Source organism: Anthonomus grandis, chromosome 17, assembly GCF_022605725.1.
Source record: "Anthonomus grandis grandis chromosome 17, icAntGran1.3, whole genome shotgun sequence".
Lineage (NCBI taxonomy): Eukaryota > Metazoa > Arthropoda > Insecta > Coleoptera > Curculionidae > Anthonomus > Anthonomus grandis.
The window spans coordinates 14,433,259-14,451,312 of record NC_065562.1 but is presented as its reverse complement, the minus strand read 5'-3'; the positions used below and the strand labels follow the sequence as shown (position 1 = coordinate 14,451,312).

Below are 18,054 nucleotides of genomic sequence, written 5' to 3'. Positions count from 1 at the left end.
TTTAAACAAGAGGGATTTTTTATGAGCTCGTTGGTGATATAAATGTCTTCAAGAAAATCTAGTCGGGTATAGTTCTTAGAGGTAACCTGTTGGAGGATTTTAGAATTAGACCTTGGACTGAAATTATGGATGTTTACCAAATGCAGATGAGGGTCTACTTAAGTGCTCGGCTATGCGTGTTTTTAAGGGTCTACAAGTTCGTCCCACATATGAGCAATCACAAGAATCACACTGCAATCTGTAAATACCACTCTTTGATAATGTGTCAAGTTTATCCTTGGTATTGATCAAAATCGAGATTTTGGTAGAAAACAGTTAATGAAGTATTGCTTAAGTAAAAGTGCTCTAGCTCAGCAACTCTTTGAGCTAGAAACACCTTTTATACCTTAAAACGAACCTCAAGAGGCCCTCAATACTCTCCTAAAAAAATTTCAAACAGGTTTTATATCACCCTGATATGTGTCTCTTCGAGACCATTTTTTTAACTCTCACACATTAAGTGGCTCACAAAACTGGCTCTAACTCAGCGAGTTCTTAAGCTACAAAAATCGTTTGCATATCAAAATGTTTACAAAGAAACGCTTTAACTTCCAGGAAAACTCTTATCCAGATGCCTGGAATAGTTTTAAAAATATCCTACTTAGAAATTGATACAACTTTCTCTATGTTACGTGTAATTTTAATAAAATCGAATGTGTTCCCACTATGGTAAACTTCTGGGCTGTGACAAGTGAGTACATCCCATTCGTTCACCTTTGACTATAGTGTCTTTTACGCATTTAACACCCAGCTCATTTCAGTTAGCACTGATGATGGCTCATACGCCGAAAGCGCTCTGCTAAGCTTTTAAAATAAAAATTGCTCTGAATACATCTGGTTTGATTGATTTGTAATTATAATATTTAAATCCTCCTTGGAACTTGTTGCCTTTGGCCTTCCCGATCGAGGTTTGTTGCTAATAGTCCTTTCTCTGGTGAATTTCCTAACATTATAATTGACAGTCCGCCTTGGAATTCCCAAATCCGTCGAAATTTGACGGTTAGTCTTTCCAGCCTTATAAAGTCCAATGATAATACCTTTTGTTTCTACCGATAACTCTTTTGTTTTAGCCATTTTGAAAAATGTTGAAAGCAAGCAAAGAAACGGTGACAATCGTCAATAAGCAAGCGAAATCATTTACCAGTGTTACAATCAATTCTTGAACACGTTTAAATGTTTCAAATTTCATCGGAAACGAGCTGTAAACAGATTAGTTTTTTAGAAGAAGTGCATATTTTCACTACTTGCTGTATTACGATACCAATACCCCAGAGTTTCAATACGATAATAATAATAGGTGATTGCTTTGAATTTTAATGCAAGTTAAATGGTAAAAAAATAAACATAATTTTATTCTGTATGTATCTGATTTTATATTAAGCCGTTCCACTGTGGCATAGGACTTTGTCTTTCGGCCCATGTTGTTTTATAAAATACCTCTGTTCCCTGTTTCTGAAAAGTTTACACTTTTTGCCGACGATACTTGCATACTACCAACCTTGAAAGAATAAGAATTACTATTAATACCAAAAACAAGTTGAATTTTTGGTATTCTCTAGTTCAGGGTTCAACTTTTCTATTATTACATACATTTTCCTAAATGTACCTTAACTCAAAATGACCCAATAGAAAAAAAAATCCAATTTTCCTCCCCAAAAACCCTCACTTTAGACAGACTTTAATTAAATAGTCGGTTTTAATCGCTCGTTAACCTCGAAACTGCAAATGACACAATATATACAGTTAAAACCATGCCGAAGCTGTAGAAGCAAATCGGTTTGTCAAGCATTGCGGTCCCTAACGAAGGAACGACTGCCGCCGCTGCACCAGTTGCGGATCCGGTCAGTTGCGGTTTTCGCGCCGCCCCATTCCGCCCTAATCCGCTCCGACGCTGACGTCTGGGAAGCGTCGCGGTGCCGACATCATTCCGTCGCATCTTGAATAAAACTTCTTTCCGTTTATATCCAGATTATTTTCCTTTAGATTAGTTTTCCTGATAATAAAAAAATCTCATACATTCTTCAAATGCAAAAATCGCTTTATTGTTATAAACTTAAAAGTTCTTAACAGAGCTGTTAAAGAGAAGTACATAACCAGGAGGAGAAGCATTATTTCCTAAAATCTTATTACTAACATCTAAAGCTATAATGAGTTACTTATTTTATTGGTTATTACGTGACTTATAGCAAAAATCAATTTAGAAATTTTTATCTCACACGCTCAAAAAATTGAAAAGAAGAAGAAAATAGACTTATTCACGTATTTAAAAGAAATATGAACTGAAATCTGTAATGATATCGTCCAATATACTTAATTTAATTTAAGTTCAATAACTTTTAAAAACAATAATTTACTTGAGGTAGATAGATAGATTTTAATAGATTAATTAATGTTTTAAAATATTTGATATGCATATACAGTGACCGCCTAAAGTTCCGCATAAATTCGATAAAAATTAGAGACATGATTTCTTGAGAAAAGGCTAGGACCCGTCGATTTTTATTTTAAGTTGCGCATTATTTCACATACATTTTTGTATACAGGGTGGAACAAAAAAAAAGATATGACGTTATCGGTCATTTTTTTAAATAGAATGCTATATTTTTTTATTGCATTTTATGAAATATAGGCAAAATTCCAAGCAAGTTTTGTCTAACACACCGTATCTCAAACCTCAACTGTTTCAGAAATATTTACATTTAACCAACAAGAAAGCAAGTAAGTACGTCTATTTACAAATTAAGATAAAATGGAGGATAAAATGTTATAAATTGTGAAGACTCTTATTAATGTATCAAGTGTTCAAACTGATCCCCATTTACTTCTTAGCAGAAAGCAAGACGGTTTTAAACTCATGTAAAACACTATTGGAATTTTCCCAATAGCTCACATAGAAGCCGAGATATCGACCTTCAAAGTTTGGAATGTTTCATTTTTGGGGTATACGTATCGAATTTTTTCACCAAAAATTGATTTTTTTTAAATTAAACTAAGTATACCAGCGTCTTATTTGGGTCACCTAGATTACGAAAACACCGGGTTATAACAGGATCTGAGCAGAACTAAGAGAATGAGAGCACTTTGAAAATCCTGAAAAAGTCGTTTTCGACGTCCGTTTTTAAGGCCAAAAATGGGCATCAAAAATGCCATATCTCGGCTATTAGAGGTGCTACGACCTTGCGGATGGTCTCGTTAATTTCAGAATGACAAAACTAAGACAAAACCGTTGGAATTTTCCCGATAGCTCACATAGAAGCCGAGATATCGACCTTCAAAGTTTGGAATGTTTCATTTTTCGGGTATACCCCCCCCCGTATCGAATTTTTCCACCAAAAATTGATTTTTTTTTAAATTAAACTAAGTATACCAGCGTTTTATTTGGGTCACCTAGATTACGAAAACACCGGGTTATAACAGGATCCGAGCAGAACTAAGGGAATGAGAGCACTTTGAAAATCCTGAAAAAGTCGTTTTCGACGTCCGTTTTTGAGGCCAAAAATGGGCATCAAAAATGCCATATCTTGGCTATCGTAAAAGCTACGACTTTGCGGATGGTCTCGTTGGATTCAGAACGACGAAACTAAGACAAAACCGTTAGAATTTTCCAGATAGCTCACATAGAAGCCGAGATATCGACCTTCAAAGTTTGGAATGTTTCATTTTTCGGGTATACCCCCCCGTATCGAATTTTTTCACCAAAAATTGATTTTTTTCGAAATCAAACTAAGTATACCAGCGTCTTATTTGGGTCACCTAGATTACGAAAACACCGAGTTATAACAGGATCCGAGCAGAACTAAGGGAATGAGAGCACTTTGAAAATCCTGAAAAAGTCGCTTTCGACGTCCGTTTTTAAGGCCAAAAATGGGCATCAAAAATGCCATATCTCGGCTATCGTAAAAGCTACGACTTTGCGGTTGGTCTCGTTGGATTCAGAACGACGAAACTAAGACAAAACCGTTGGAATTTTCCCGATAGCTCACATAGAAGCCGAGATATCGACCTTCAAAGTTTGGAATGTTTCATTTTTCGGGTATACCCCCCCGTATCGAATTTTTTCACCAAAAATTGATTTTTTTCGAAATCAAACTAAGTATACCAGCGTCTTATTTGGGTCACCTAGATTACGAAAACACCGAGTTATAACAGGATCCGAGCAGAACTAAGGGAATGAGAGCACTTTGAAAATCCTGAAAAAGTCGTTTTCGACGTCCGTTTTTAAGGCCAAAAATGGGCATCAAAAATGCCATATCGTGGCTATCGTAAAAGCTACGACTTTGCGGATGGTCTCGTTGGATTCAGAACGACGAAACTAAGACAAAACCGTTGGAATTTTCCCGATAGCTCACATAGAAGCCGAGATATCGACCTTCAAAGTTTGGAATGTTTCATTTTTCGGGTATACCCCCCCGTATCGAATTTTTTCACCAAAAATTGATTTTTTTCGAAATCAAACTAAGTATACCACCGTCTTATTTGGGTCACCTAGATTACGAAAACACCGGGTTATAACAGGATCCGAGCAGAACTAAGGGAATGAGAGCAGTTTGAAAATCCTGAAAAAGTCGTTTTCGACGTCCGTTTTTGAGGCCAAAAATGGGCATCAAAAATGCCATATCTTGGCTATCGTAAAAGCTATGACTTTGCGGATGGTCTCGTTGGATTCAGAACGACGAAACTAAGACAAAACCGTTGGAATTTTCCCAATAGCTCACATAGAAGCCAAGATATCGACCTTCAAAGTTTGGAATGTTTCATTTTTCGGGTATACCCCCCCGTATCGAATTTTTTCACCAAAAATTGATTTTTTTTGAAATCAAACTAAGTATACCAGCGTCTTATTTGGGTCACCTAGATTACGAAAACACCGAGTTATAACAGGATCCGAGCAGAACTAAGGGAATGAGAGCACTTTGAAAATTCTGAAAAAGTCGTTTTCGACGTCCGTTTTTGAGGCCAAAAATGGGCATCAAAAATGCCATATCTTGGCTATCGTAAAAGCTATGACTTTGCGGATGGTCTCGTTGGATTCAGAACGACGAAACTAAGACAAAACCGTTGGAATTTTCCCGATAGCTCACATAGAAGCCGAGATATCGACCCTCAAGGTTTGGAATGTTTCATTTTTCGGGTATACCCCCCCGTATCGAATTTTTTCACCAAAAATTGATTTTTTTCGAAATCAAACTAAGTATACCACCGTCTTATTTGGGTCACCTAGATTACGAAAACACCGGGTTATAATAGGATCCGAGCAGAACTAAGGGAATGAGAGCACTTTGAAAATCCTGAAAAAGTCGTTTTCGACGTCCGTTTTTAAGGCCAAAAATGGGCATCAAAAATGCCATATCTTGGCTATGGTAAAAGCTACGACTTTGCGGATAGTTTCGTTGGAATGTAGATTTATTTAAATAACATATGTAAACATGCCAAAACCTTACTTATTGTAAACGAACCACCCTATAGTCAACACATTTTTAAATTCTACATAAAATGTTAAAAATTTTCATGTATCATAATGTCATACTTGTTAACTATTTTTTTAATATAAGGTGTTGAAAATGGCACTTTTTATGACTTTAAAAGGGATCTAACGCTAATTCTGTTATGAAGAAAAAACAGATTTGAATTTTCCATTTCGTGTTTTTAATTTAAACTTTTTAAATGATTTCTAAGTTTTTTTTTTCTATTTTAAACAGAATTAGCTCTAAAGCCTCCTTAAGTTATAAAAAGTGCAATTTTAATTTTAAAGAAGTAACCTTTGAATTTTTTGTTATCTTTCAAAATAGTTTCTCAGACTATTTTGAAAAAGTATTTAAAGTATTTTCGAATTAGGAAGAAGTTTCGTACTAATGAATCCGTATAAGATGCGGCCTCCCTATAACGAAAATGTACGCGGCATAGTACGAAGTTAAATTATCTAATCCATATCCGAATTTTCTCTCTCTTTCGCACCCGTTTTGAAAACCTTCATGTTATATGTACATAAACGGTGTTATAGGTGTATAAAAGAAAGAAACACGCATTCTACCGGATGTCTCTTTGGCCGCATACTTGAAAGAATGTGTCCTTGAGGGGTCAACCACCATGGCAGCAGTACCTTCGGCCGCGCTACATACGACCGTATTTCTTGTCCTTCTGCTTTCTTTGTTGTTTGCTACTGTTTCTAACCTCGCATACGTCACCCTCCCAGACATTACAAACCGAGAGTTAATTAACACCACCACCACCACCACCGATAATAATCAAATTTTGATAGGCGCCACCCCTATTTATAACTTACCCCCTTCGCTTGATAGACTATTCATTGCTGATTAAACTTACAGCATCAATTTAATAAAGGTGCTGGAGTAGTTATTATAGCGGGCTTACCAAAACACTCCCTAGCACGCTCGAAGGGTATTAATATACGACCTGTGGGGGCGGTTATTATGCTCCGCTAACCCCATTCTAAGGGTCGTAAATAATATATAACAATTGAATAAAACGTGTGACAATGTGAAAAGCGATTCAGAGGAGGAATCTGTTACTATACTGCCCTCGGACTAATAAGAATATATAGTCCGTCTTCTAAGTAAGTTATAAGCAAGAAGTGGGTGTTTTTTAATTTCATTTAATAGTCTTAAAACTTGTCAAAGGACTCAGCAAGAACGGTTTTTGAATTACAGTTTGTCTGATGTACACACCATCACATTCACAAAATGAAATTTTATAGATTGCATTACATTCTATGTCCATCTCTTGCAATCGTTTCAAAGAGATAATGGGGTTAATTTTGAAAAACCTTTTTATTGCCAGAATACATGATTTTATTTGTGATTTGTTTATCCTTCAGAGTCATCTCATAGAGATCGATTTATTATTTAAAACAGTCTTTGCTCCAAACAAGGCTGTTTAAAAACATCTTCTTCTAGTTTGCTACTGTTCTAATGCATCCACCCTTGTTTACAACCCAACCCTTAGTTAAAATGCCATTAAGACATTAACACCATGGAAACGAGGGATATTTATGCACGAAAATAGAAACAGAAAGTCACGATTAGGGGGCCGCGTAACAGAAAACAGGAAAATCGTCGTTTCACGGGGTGGTAATGCCGAGAAATGCGAACGTCACCGTGAAAATTAGGCGTCGTAATTGCGACCCCTATAAATCAAGGAGGGAGTTAACTGAGAGCTAATTTTCCGTAACTGAGCTAAAAATAGGGGCTCAGAAGGTTCCGGAAATGTACATACACGCGTGGAAAAATGTCATTTTTACTTAATTTTTTACGTGAATGGTCGTTTTGTTAAAACAGCTTGTTATAGACTATTATCATTACAGGTTAAATCTTTATATTAGAGTGAACAGCGTGAAAGAAACTGGGAATTTTGGGTGCCACCCTAATTAATAATTGACCTATTTAATCTTCTGCCTGAGTTCCGGTTTGATGGGATGATTGTTTGGGAACCACTGGAAAATTATGATTTATTTTCTATCTTGGATTGGACTGATAAGCCCAAATCTTCTTAACACTCTTTCCCAATTATTTGACCATAAACGTCAAAACTGTCACACTAATTGACTGTATGTAGTCGAATACTGGATGTAAAAAAAAACCCATTATGACGTCGCTATGTTTGGCTTCAGATTTTAAAATAGATAATATGATTATCTGAGAACCACTGGAAAAATTACACTTTCTTTTTCTATCGGACTGATATTCATCTCTTTTTAACAGACGTTCCCAATTATGAGAACATAAACGTCAAAACTAATTGACTTGGTCTAACATAAAATTGCGCTTTATGTAGTCGAATATATCGATTGTCTGAGAACCACTGGAAAAATTACACTTTCTTTTTCTATCGGACTGATGTTCATCTCTTTTTAACAGACGTTCCTAATTATTTGAACATAAACGTCAAAACTGTCACCCTAATTGACCTGATCTAACATCAAATTGCGTATTATGTTGTCGAATACTGCATATAAAAAACTCCTCATTATGACGTCGCTATGTTTGGCATCAGGTTTTAAAATAGATAATATGATTGTCCGGGAACCACTGGAAAATTACACTTTCTTTTTCTATCGGACTGATATTCATCTCTTTTTAACAGACGTTCCCAATTATTTGAACATTAACGTCACAACTGGTATTTGACTTAATCAATATCAAATTGCGCTTTTTCTTCACAAATACTGAGTTTCAAGAAAACTTCTTCAAATGAGGTCAGTGCGTTTGCCATCCGATTTTAAAATAAATAAAATGATTGTTTGGCAGCCACTGGAAAACTACTTAATTTTTTTTGGGTGTATTCGACTATATCCGTTTTTAACAGAGGTTCCAAACCATTTGAACAACCAACATTTCGAAGATTAAATAATAAAACTCTTAAGTAATGTGAAGGTTATTAAAACGGAGTTTTCCTTACAGAACCAGAAGTCCTCAAACATTTACTCGAGTTGAGTTAAGTAATCTAAGCTTTTTTTTAAGCCTCTAGATGGCGCCTTTTGAAAAATGTCGGTTGTTCAATTGAATTTCTTAGTGATTCTTAGGTATGTGATCAATGACTACAGGAAAAAAAATCGTTCCAGAAAAACCAAAAAATTACGTCAAAATTTGTCTGGAATAAAATGAAAACTACCTGGATAAGGTGGAAAGACACAAAAAAGGATGGTTCCAAATACCTGGAAAACATGAAAAATAAATGTATATTTCTGAAAAACTCAGTAAAACACTTATATCCTTTCTCAATTTGCATCAAGTAAATCAAATTAATCTTCTAAAACTCCCCCTTCGAACCTTGAACGCGGAAATAACTTTTACTGCATTTATGCGAAAAAAATTTTTTTTTTCTTAAATTCCCTTTCCTCGCTTTTCGCTGAAAATTTTATTAGGAATCCGGAGGATAAGAAGCCTTTTTATACTATTGGAAACCAACTAATCGATTCGTACGTCTATATACCGGAATCCTTTCCAATGCAAATTAGACATTTGATTATCGGTGGATGGCTTTTCAGTCGTTTTCTGGATAGATTGTAACGGTTTGTAAATGTTGTCATCTAAGAAGTATGTATCAGAAAAAATATATTTATAGCATATCGATTGGAATAATGTTGGATAAATATGATTTTATAACCATAAGAGATTCCTTATAAAATCCATAATATTGCATCAACGGATAGTGATTCTTTGTGTCAAACGCCTTTAAAAAGTCTAGTAGTACCACAATCGTATTATTTTTTTATCTTGTGTGCTAATGGTAATAATTTTTCATGTTTTTCAAGTTCTTGGAATAATTTTTTATGACCTCCAGAGATATGGAATATTTCTCATGTTTTTTAGAGCACTATCGCACTAGGCACAAGTCGCCTATAAATATCACTTAGAAATCCCTGGACCTGCAGTCAAACAATCTGGGAATCACTATGACATAACCACACTTTATATCACCCTTAAGTTGACAAATGACAGTTCTGACGTTTGAAGATTTATTTTTCATTCCTCGGTAAGCAAAGTAATTTTCGACCACGAACTTATATATGTTTATTTATTAATAAATATACCTTGACTGCTAATGCATATAGCCACGATATACCGAAAAATGACCACTGCCTGGGGGCCGCCATTTTTATATGTTGCTAACAAAAAATATATTGAATAACGGTAACGAAGTTGACGACACTGACATTTGACGTGTATGTATAGCGGATTGCCTAGTTTTTGGCGATTTGTAAACGTCACACCTGGTCCGCTTTAGGAGATATAGCTTCCTCCTTATTTAATACATGGATAAAATGTATCAGCATCCTTATTTAAACGTATTTCGTACACTGTTTCTCAAAACCGAATTATGGTCAATTGTCTGTCTGTACTGTTTATCATAGAATAATATATAGAGTTTATTGTTACTATATAAACCTTTACTAATTACAAACCCTTATAAAATCATCTATATTTTGATTTTTATAGATGGTTGTGTATTTTAAGGTGCATGCATCTATCGCAAGTTAATTGAAACTTTGTCTCATCGCATCTATTCTTAACTAAATGTAACTTTTCATTTTGTTGTTTTAAACATAACCTTCCAAAAACGTTAATTTTTTTTTATTTCCCTACAATTGGCACACCTGAAATTTGTCAGAGTGACCAACATCGAAAGGACACAATCACACAAAATGGCAGCCCCCTGGTAGTGGTCATTTACTTTTCATAATTGAATTGGCAGTCCAGGTATATTTATTAACTAATAATTTATTAAGTTCGTGCTTTCGACTCCCCCTTCAGTCAGGAATCCAACATTTTTGGCCCCACACATTTCAGATGATCGTTATTCTAACCATTAAAAAAAATTATGTAAACTGACATTATTTATTAAGTAAACTAAATTAACTTTAGTGTACTTACAGCTAAAAGCGTTTATATAATAAATAAAAATTTATAGTTCGTACCGTTTACATTTCGCTCGTAAATTGGCGGACTCAATCGGGGTGTTGAACTCCCACAACCCGTCTCACTCCGTTTACATCATCAAGAAAATTAATATAGAGAAACGAGTGGGATAAAAAAGGAAAACATCAAATTTTACGGCAAACGTTTGCCGGGACGTCACGTATTCTGGCTAGAGTTATGGCCTGTGTAATTTGTGTATGTACGAGCTAAACCAGGCCCTCATATTTATACCGAGAATCGTTAGCACGTAGAGCAAACATAAACCAAATTATCGAGCCATTTGTATTTAAGTTTCACACTAAATATTAGAAAGGGTCATTTGTATTTAGACGCTCGGTCATACATGCTCCCGAAGGAGAACTCATAAAGGGAACAAGAGAGACAGATGTGATTTTTTAACAATTGCACCAAAGAATATGCAATTCACTCTATCGCAATTGCAATCCCATTCAAACAATAAAATGTCCCAAAAAGCAATTTCCTTTTAAAATCGTAATTTACCGGTTTAAAATGCAATCGATATTAGACATTTCATGAACCTGAAAAGCACTTTGCTCGATTCAATCTTGTAACACCACATAAAACAAAAGGGATTTTTTTCAATGGTCAGTAAATCTACGGAAGGACCTCCCTGTCAATCGACCCTTTAAAACTGCCCCCATTTGTATGTCCGTCGTCGCGTGAAAAGAATGATCGCGCCCTATACATTTTCTTACCCTATTCTCGAGTGACTCGGCAAAAGTAAAAACTTTCAGGCCCTTAAAATTATTTATTCAAAGGGTTTTGTATCCAATGGAGTTCGAACAAGTGGCTGCCTGTAAAACTTTAATTAGCTATACCTCAACGACCTGTAACTTCAAGTTTTTTCTGTGTTTTAAGGTGAATTTTCTTCTGGAACAAAAGTTTATAAGTTCTATTAAAATGCTGCTTTTGAGCCCTAAGGTGTGGACTTCATTTTAAACTAATTTTATGTTCTGATTTGCCTCGGGACAGTATCAAACTTTCTACCTAGAATTCTTTGATAGAGTGGTCTTTATATTATTTATTTATTTCAACAGTTCCAGGGCCATAAGTACACCAGTAGGATGTATAAAGGAAAGTATACAATTGCAACAAAAAAAAACAAAAAGTATAGTAAAGGAATTTTAATTAAATATAATTACAAAAATACATTCAAGGAAACATAAAATATTAAAATTTTAAAATTAAAATATAAAATTAAAATTTTTCAATTTTAATAGCATAGGTTTTCAGCAGGCAAAACTGGTTCTAACTCAGAAAGTATTAGACCCACAACAATGGTTCATATATGAAAATATTCCTTTAAAAACACATATTCTTCGTGTTCAACCCTTAAATACCTACCTTGAAAAGTTTTACAGTGGTCCTTGGAATACTAAAAAGTCTAATGCAAATATTGCTCCGAATCAAAAATATTCTAATAAAGCCAATTTTTAATTTAGTACCTGAAAAAAAAACTATTAGACCCACAACAATGGTTCATATATTTAAATATTCCTTTAAAAACACTTATTCTTTGGGTCCAACCCTCACTTAAACACCTTGAAAAGTTTTAAAATGATCCTGGCAAAACTAAAGAATGTAATGCAAATATTGCCCCGAATCAAAAATATGCTAATAAAGCCAATTTTTAATTTAGTACCTGTAAGAAAAGACCCATAACAATGGTTCATAATATATCAAAATATTCCTTTAAAGACACTTATTCTTCGGACTCAACCCTCACTTAAATACATTAAAAAGGGTTACAGTGGTCCTTGGAATATTCAAAAATCTAATGCAAATATTGCCCGAATCCAAATTCTAATAAAGCCAGTTTTTAATTTAGTACCTATAAGATTTTTTGCATAAAATTCATCTGCAAAGAAATGATTATAATAATTACTGAACGCATCTCATATCATACATAATATCTATAAATGTAATCCTTTTAGTCACCAAGGAACAGATAAACAATCATAAAACCTTTACAATTTATCTCTTACATAGACAACTTCAATAACAAACAAGTTTTAGTGTTGAAAATAATAAAACAAAAGGTAATAGTAAAAACACATTAAATACAGAATCTTTTAATTCACTATGTTCATCCATTGCAGATAACATTCTTAGTAGTATACCTACCTCATCAACTTCACTTCTTGATTACATGCCTGTTCCTAATTATAGACAATCTTCTATTTTCATTTCAGCTGATTTCCTTCAATGCCATAAGGAAATAATTAAAAGATTGAAAAACAGCAGTAGAGACTACTTTGATATTATTACTGGGAAAGTTCAAACTCTTAGACAACTTGTTCTGTTGACCAAACTCTTAAGCCAGTGCACTTAAAAGAGCAAAAGTAGGTCCTAGATGTAAGGGATATCAAGATATACTAATAAATTACCGCCCAATTTCTCTTTGTCCAATACTTCCTAAAATTTTTGAGTCAATTTTAAAGGATCAATTTTGAAAAAAAAATCTATTTTTCAGACACCCATTTTTTTAAAAATAACAAAATATCATGGAAGGATGGGAATTGGGTATGGATTCGTATGCTTCTAGACTAATTGAGTCAATACCCAGGGTTGCAGTGAATATGTTGGTTATGTGATATATGAAACATACATCATGGTGTTCCACAAGATTCTGTCCTTGATCCTCTACTATTCCTCAAATACATTAAAGATCTTCAGAATGTTCAACATTTACATACTAGTAGCATAATCCACTACTGTGCTTTTAATCCATACATGCTAGGTGATAGCAATAAAAATATTGATGAATGTTTTTTTTCTCAAATGACTGGAAGACCAACAAGTTAAACTTTAGCTTAAGAAATTACTAAATTCATTTAATATAACAGAGATGGTCTCACACAAAAATTTCAAAGAGTTACTTTATATATCGTCGTTGTCACTGCAATATCTGCTATGTGAATTTTGGGCCAATTTGACCTATTTGCTTCATAGAAATATACGCTATGTTCTCTATAGAACGAAACTATGCCATGTGCATATTTCTCTACAGAAGACCGGCAAATATAGTAATTTTATATATGCTATGTGAAGCACTAAATTGTAATTAATGCTATGTGCTAAGACTAACACATGACATAAATTTCTGCTCCAATAAAAATAACAAAGCAAAAATTTGAACACTTGCAAGAACTAAAAAAAGTAATCGAACATGATTATCATGCCTTTTATGATTCTCTGCCGCATCTTTAAATACTATCTATGTATGTATTACATCATACCTCTAATAATTACAATGTTATTTTGAAATAATAAACTGGTTTCTAAACTCTTTTTATTGCTTTCTTTTAATTTTTATTGAGAAATACCAGCTATGTGCATCTTGGTAAAAACGCAAAATATGACATGTTTAAAAAGTCAACTGCCACCATCTGCTATGTATATAGTAATGACAATCAATACCTGCTATGTGTAAGCAACATTCAATTTTTACAAACTATCAAAAAACCCTACTATATTTTCTGTTTTTTACTATCAAAATATATTCTGAAATGGTTCTGCCAAAATTCCATAAAATTTTTAACTTATATTTGTCACAAGGGTCTAGTTTTCCCTTTCTACTACAAAAACAAGTTTTTTCACATAGCAGATATTGCTGTGACAACGAAGATATGCTAAATTAACATGTAAATCACCAGTTAGGCAAACTGAGTAGAATACTTTTGATGATAAGATCTTTAGAAGCTATTATATCCTTGTCCACTATTTTGACTGCCTATACCATGGTTATTTTTCTGTAAATATATGCTATGCAATTATGAAGCAGGACCATTCTAACCATGTACAGGCAATCTTCAACAGAGATTTATCAGAACGATGGTTGGCCTATATAAGTGCCCTTTATAATATTGTAAAGTAATTGTAATAAAATGGAAGAATGTGTAAGAAAAATTCAAACTTTTCAATTTATTCCCCAAACCTCAAGTCTGGTGAGAGTTGGGTCTTGGCAGGTAAAACTAGCTCAAAAAGTCACAGAAATGGTGAATATATGAAATAATTCTTTAGAAAACACCTTGACATTTAAACTGCATATACTCCTACAAGTTTTTCAATTATCCTTAAAAAAAAATGGGATAATGAATCAGAAAATTACCCAGAAACTAAGTGTTCTAGAGAAATTAATTCCTAACTTAGGATCAAACTATTTACATAAATTTGATGTACATAATTTGTAGTAAAATATTGTACAAGAATTTCAAAACTATCTCAAATGGCCCATAAGTTTGAGTGTGTGAAAGGCGACTCACCACATCCACTTCCTACAGATACCTGCTTCCATAACATATTAATAATCCCTTAAAGTGAAAATTAAGTTAAAACTAAGCTGCAAAAAATGAAAAAGCAAAATGTGTCACAATTTCCCTGCTTTTCATATTTAGCCTTGCTATAAGTACTTCCACTTTTCCAGACATATTTTGGAAGATTGCTAAATTACATATGCATTTTATAACTTTGCTGTTTCATCAACTAAAAAATCATATTTCTTTAAACAAACAAGGCTTCTTCAGTAAAAGGTCAATGATCACAAATCTCACCCGTTTTTTACAAAAAGTGTATAAGCTGTGGAACTAGGAGGCAATTGGATGTTGTGTAGATAGATTTTTCAAAGACCTTGGAGAGGCTGGACCATCATCTCATCATTCAAAAAATGATATTTATGTGGTTCCATCAGGGCCTTATGCAATTCTTTGTGTCTAAAAGATTGTTCCAGTCTGGTTGTTGAATTCAATGGATTTAAGTAAAATTATTATTTTGCAGCATTAATTTTTCTACATTTGTCAATGTTATCACTAGAAATGTTATGCCTGAGTATCTTTTATTTGCAGATGACTTAATATTTTGCATGATAGAAACTAAGGTAAAGAGACATTGATGCTTTACCACACTGGTGTACAATAAAAAATTACCTCTGAATATTAAAAAGTGCAAGTGTATGTCAATCTCAAGTATTCAGAATCAAATTAAAAACCTGTCGACTCTATAAGGGATCTAGGAGTTATAATTGACAACAAACTCACATTTGATAAAAAAGCAAATATTCTTTATTGCCCACAAGTTCTGATATACAGACACAAGCAATGTTAATAAGAGAAAAGAAATTTTCAAGGATGTTTTCATAAGTTCCATTCTATAGTGGAAATGTATTATTTAAAAACACAAAATTATTTTTATTCATTTTCAGACTATTTTCAAAATTGATTTAATCTATTAAAATATAAATTTTGTTGGTTTCGTATTATTTGTATCTCTCTATCCTCAGTAATAAAGAATAATGGAAAAAAGATATGTTGTGCCTCGGAATAATTAACTCATCTCTGCTTCTGGTAACATTGTTTAGGTTTTGGTAAAAAGATCTGTATTTTTTTGCAAACATAACTAATGGTAATTAATATAAGCGACAGTTGGAAGGCCTAGTTGTGAAAATGCACAGTGTTCTCGCTGCAAGATTCAGCATGACCCTAATTATTTCCTTTTGAGCAATAAAGACCTTAATTGCAAATATGGAAGAGTACCAAAAGACTATTCTATAATTAATGATACTTTGAACATGAGCAAAATTGTAGACCTTAAAACAACTCATACTTATGGTCAGTCTTTAAAATAGGTAACAAAAGCTTGCCAGTCTAGGTAATATCACCTTCCCAGCTTATTATATTGTCTATGGTTACTCCTAGGAAGTTAACCTCATTGGATGTGTAGGAATTCCTGATTTTCTGAACATAATTAAGCCTGTCTTTTCTGTATTAAATTTTGTCTGCATACTACTTTGCGATATCTGCAGCAATTTTTGAGTTATAATTGGAGAGATTCTGAATTGTGTGATGACTTACTCTGACTAAGAAATCACCAACAAACTGAACAACCAAGCCTTGTTCCTCAGGTATTTTAATTCATTGTTGAAGGGTGCCTAGATAAAGCAGATTGTGATAAATAAAATGGTTAAATCTTCCTTAAAAACTCTTGGTTTCAGCATCAGGTCTACAAAAAAATTTAAGGTAATAAGACTGTCATGCAGCAATGGTAGTAGAGCAATGATACAAGATGTAGTTCCCCAACTATAATGTCTATACAGACAGACTGAAATATGTGCGCTGCACATATTCTTATTCACCTTAAGGAGCTAGCTCAAGGTTTAATATTGTACACAGCAATAATGATATTGACCTGCTTATTGACACTACAGCTAAATTTAAAAACAAAATTACTCCAAGAATCATATCCTTATAACCACCAAATATCTCTTTATTTATAAAGCCCTCATTTAATTTTCTTTTGCCTGTAGTATATTCTGCAGTTGTGAGCTTGGGATTTCCCTTGTTATTGGGTCAATTTTTAGACCCTTAATAGGTTTTATAATTACTTTTTGATGTGTCAAGCGTAAGTTGTCTTATTATTAGAAATTTCCTGTTTGGCAAATTACCTTACATCAAATGCCCAATATCCAAGAAAACAAAAGGTCTTATTTGAAGAGATAGGACTACACTTGGTTAGTTAGGTATGTCACTTGTAAGGTAAGATGGCTTTTCAACAACTAATATCTAACCATTTTTCTTAAACTTACCTGCAGAAACTCCTTGAACCATCAATAAAACCACCATCAAAACCCAGCGCCTGCGATACCAACTTCTCTCGTTTTCCTCCATATTCACCATAGGTATCCACGGAGCCTCACCTTGTTTACATCTGATCATACCACTACAATCAGCCTCAATTTTCTCACTCAAATCAACACGTAACGCCAAAGTGGCCCCATTACGTTCCGCTCGACTCCCACAACAGAAAGTTTTACCGCACTTTCGAAACTTTTTAAAGGGCCACCTGTGGATGTCGGATACCCGTCGAACGTCGTTGTTTCTCTCTTTTTTTACTCTTCCGCTTGTACACGACACAAATATCACATCGTATTCCGCCGAAGGGTTTTACGTGCAAATAGCCATAAGGGCATAGAAGCCCTATTTTCGCCCCGTCGTGTTACGACGATAAAATTTATATCCAGGAATTGATGGGGAGCCCCCTCTGCTAGTAAGCGCCGCGTCGCGTATGCAATTTATCCAAGTGCATGTTTGTTCTTTGGAAAGTTTGGGGCGCAGGCGCCGAAAGATGACAGGTAACACAGGGCGAATGACCAATGAGGTATTTGTAGATGCGGTGGCGCGCTCTAGCGGACAGGTGCGGGAATTAGGTTTGAATTTATAGCCCGCGGCGGATGCAGCACGTGGTTTATGTTTTGGGGGGGTTAGACAGGGGCGTAGCTAGGAATAATTTGATATTATAAAAAGTGGTACTGACTTAGGACCTATTTCAGAGGAAACGCCAACGTTTCAGCATTTATTTGGATCTTCAGGGCTATTTCTGTTTAAAAAATCAACTTATATGTCTAGTGATGGAATATGAATTTCAACAACATTTATGTATTTACCATTACATTTCATTACTGTTGAAAGCATTTACGAGCTACTCTGTTTTGTCTATTGAATTATGGTGTCTTTTTTTTTAATTTGTTAACGTAGATGTAAAATGTGCAACACTTTATAATGTT

General features: G+C 34.1%; 1 protein-coding gene across 5 annotated transcripts in view; it reads right to left on the bottom strand.

Annotated features, from left to right (window-relative positions):
* The window catches only part of LOC126746477 (protein sidekick), a 255,169-nt gene extending 237,565 nt beyond the window's left edge, over positions 1–17,604 (bottom strand). For 2 of the 5 annotated variants that reach the window (XM_050454757.1, XM_050454759.1), the window contains exon 1: positions 17,077–17,603. In XM_050454757.1, coding sequence (XP_050310714.1) covers positions 17,077–17,206 — 130 coding nt within the window. In that variant the 5' untranslated portion in view covers positions 17,207–17,603. Of the gene's footprint in view, positions 1–17,076 lie in introns of all 5 variants that reach the window. The other 3 variants (XM_050454760.1, XM_050454761.1, XM_050454758.1) reach the window with 2 other exon arrangements.
* Positions 17,605–18,054: the final 450 nt, after the last annotated feature.